The following is a 1149-nucleotide window of genomic DNA, read 5'->3' on the forward strand; positions in this document are numbered from 1 at the left end:
TTACGAGTATACATTTGTGTTTCTACGTTAATCATGTATAGAATATAACTTTATTCATAATGTGCCCCGCATCTATATATTTCTTTCGGAACTCTATTGCATATACAAAAAATATTCAAAACCAAAGTATATATACATATACCATATACCTCCCAAGTTTGTCGCGAGAATCCACGCTAGTCCAATGGAACTTTCAACATTATCCCCACGCGAAAATTGATGCATAATTACACACTTCCTGCCATTATCCATTTAAGAATCCATTCTCCGTCACGCGGATGCCAAAAATACCGTTACATCTCGACAAAGTTCCGCGATGGCGAGCGCGGCGTGACACGTACACGTCCGACGCCTCCACGCCGCGCCGCCGATGTAAACAAGGAAACGCGGCGTCAATGTCAGCCAAACCGCACGCCGATCGCCTTCCCCTCCACTCCCCATATCACCCCTACCCCCACCCCCCGCATCTCAAAACCCCCACTTCACCCCCACCCCAGCCCCCGCAACTCAAGCCCCCCACCTCCCGTATTGCGGTTTCCCCTCATTTGTTGTTGTCATTGTTGTCGTTGTCATTACAATCGTTGAACCAAAACCGACGTTGCGGCTATACATTGTTTTTTTTCGGGGTCTTATTAGCGTGGTTCAAGTGTTGGATATAGCTTCTCCACCCTCTTATGAGAGAGAGAGAGAGAGAGAGAGAGAGAGAGAGAGAGAGAGAGAGAGAGAGAGAGAGAGAGAGAGAGAGAGAGAGAGAGAGAGAGAGAGAGAGAGAGGATAGAGAGAGAGAGAGGATAGAGAGAGAGAGAGGATAGAGAGAGAGAGAGGATAGAGAGAGAGAGAGGATAGAGAGAGAGAGAGGATAGAGAGAGAGAGAGAGGATAGAGAGAGAGAGAGGATAGAGAGAGAGAGAGGATAGAGAGAGAGAGAGGATAGAGAGAGAGAGAGAAGAGAGAGAGAGAAGATAGACAGAGAGATTGAGAGATAAATAGATAGATATAGACAGAGAGAATGAGTAACTGGAGTCAACGGAAACTTCTACGGAAATTTCCCTTGACGTGAATAGAGTCCGTATCAAGCGCACCTCCCTTATCTATCCACTACTCTTAAAACCTTACTCAAACACCGAAAGCGAAGAAAAATAAGAATTCT

At 45.9% G+C, this 1149-nt stretch overlaps 1 protein-coding gene across 1 annotated transcript in view; it reads left to right on the forward strand.

Annotated features, from left to right (window-relative positions):
* The first annotated feature begins 219 nt into the window (after window positions 1–219).
* LOC125027881 (formin-like protein) overlaps window positions 220–1149 on the forward strand; it is a 40848-nt gene continuing 39918 nt past the window's right edge. Inside the window, exon 1 of the mRNA XM_047617013.1 lies at window positions 220–397. Within this exon, the coding sequence (XP_047472969.1) occupies window positions 220–397 (178 nt within the window). The remainder of the gene's footprint in view (window positions 398–1149) is intronic.

Source organism: Penaeus chinensis, chromosome 8, assembly GCF_019202785.1.
Source record: "Penaeus chinensis breed Huanghai No. 1 chromosome 8, ASM1920278v2, whole genome shotgun sequence".
Taxonomy (NCBI): domain Eukaryota; kingdom Metazoa; phylum Arthropoda; class Malacostraca; order Decapoda; family Penaeidae; genus Penaeus; species Penaeus chinensis.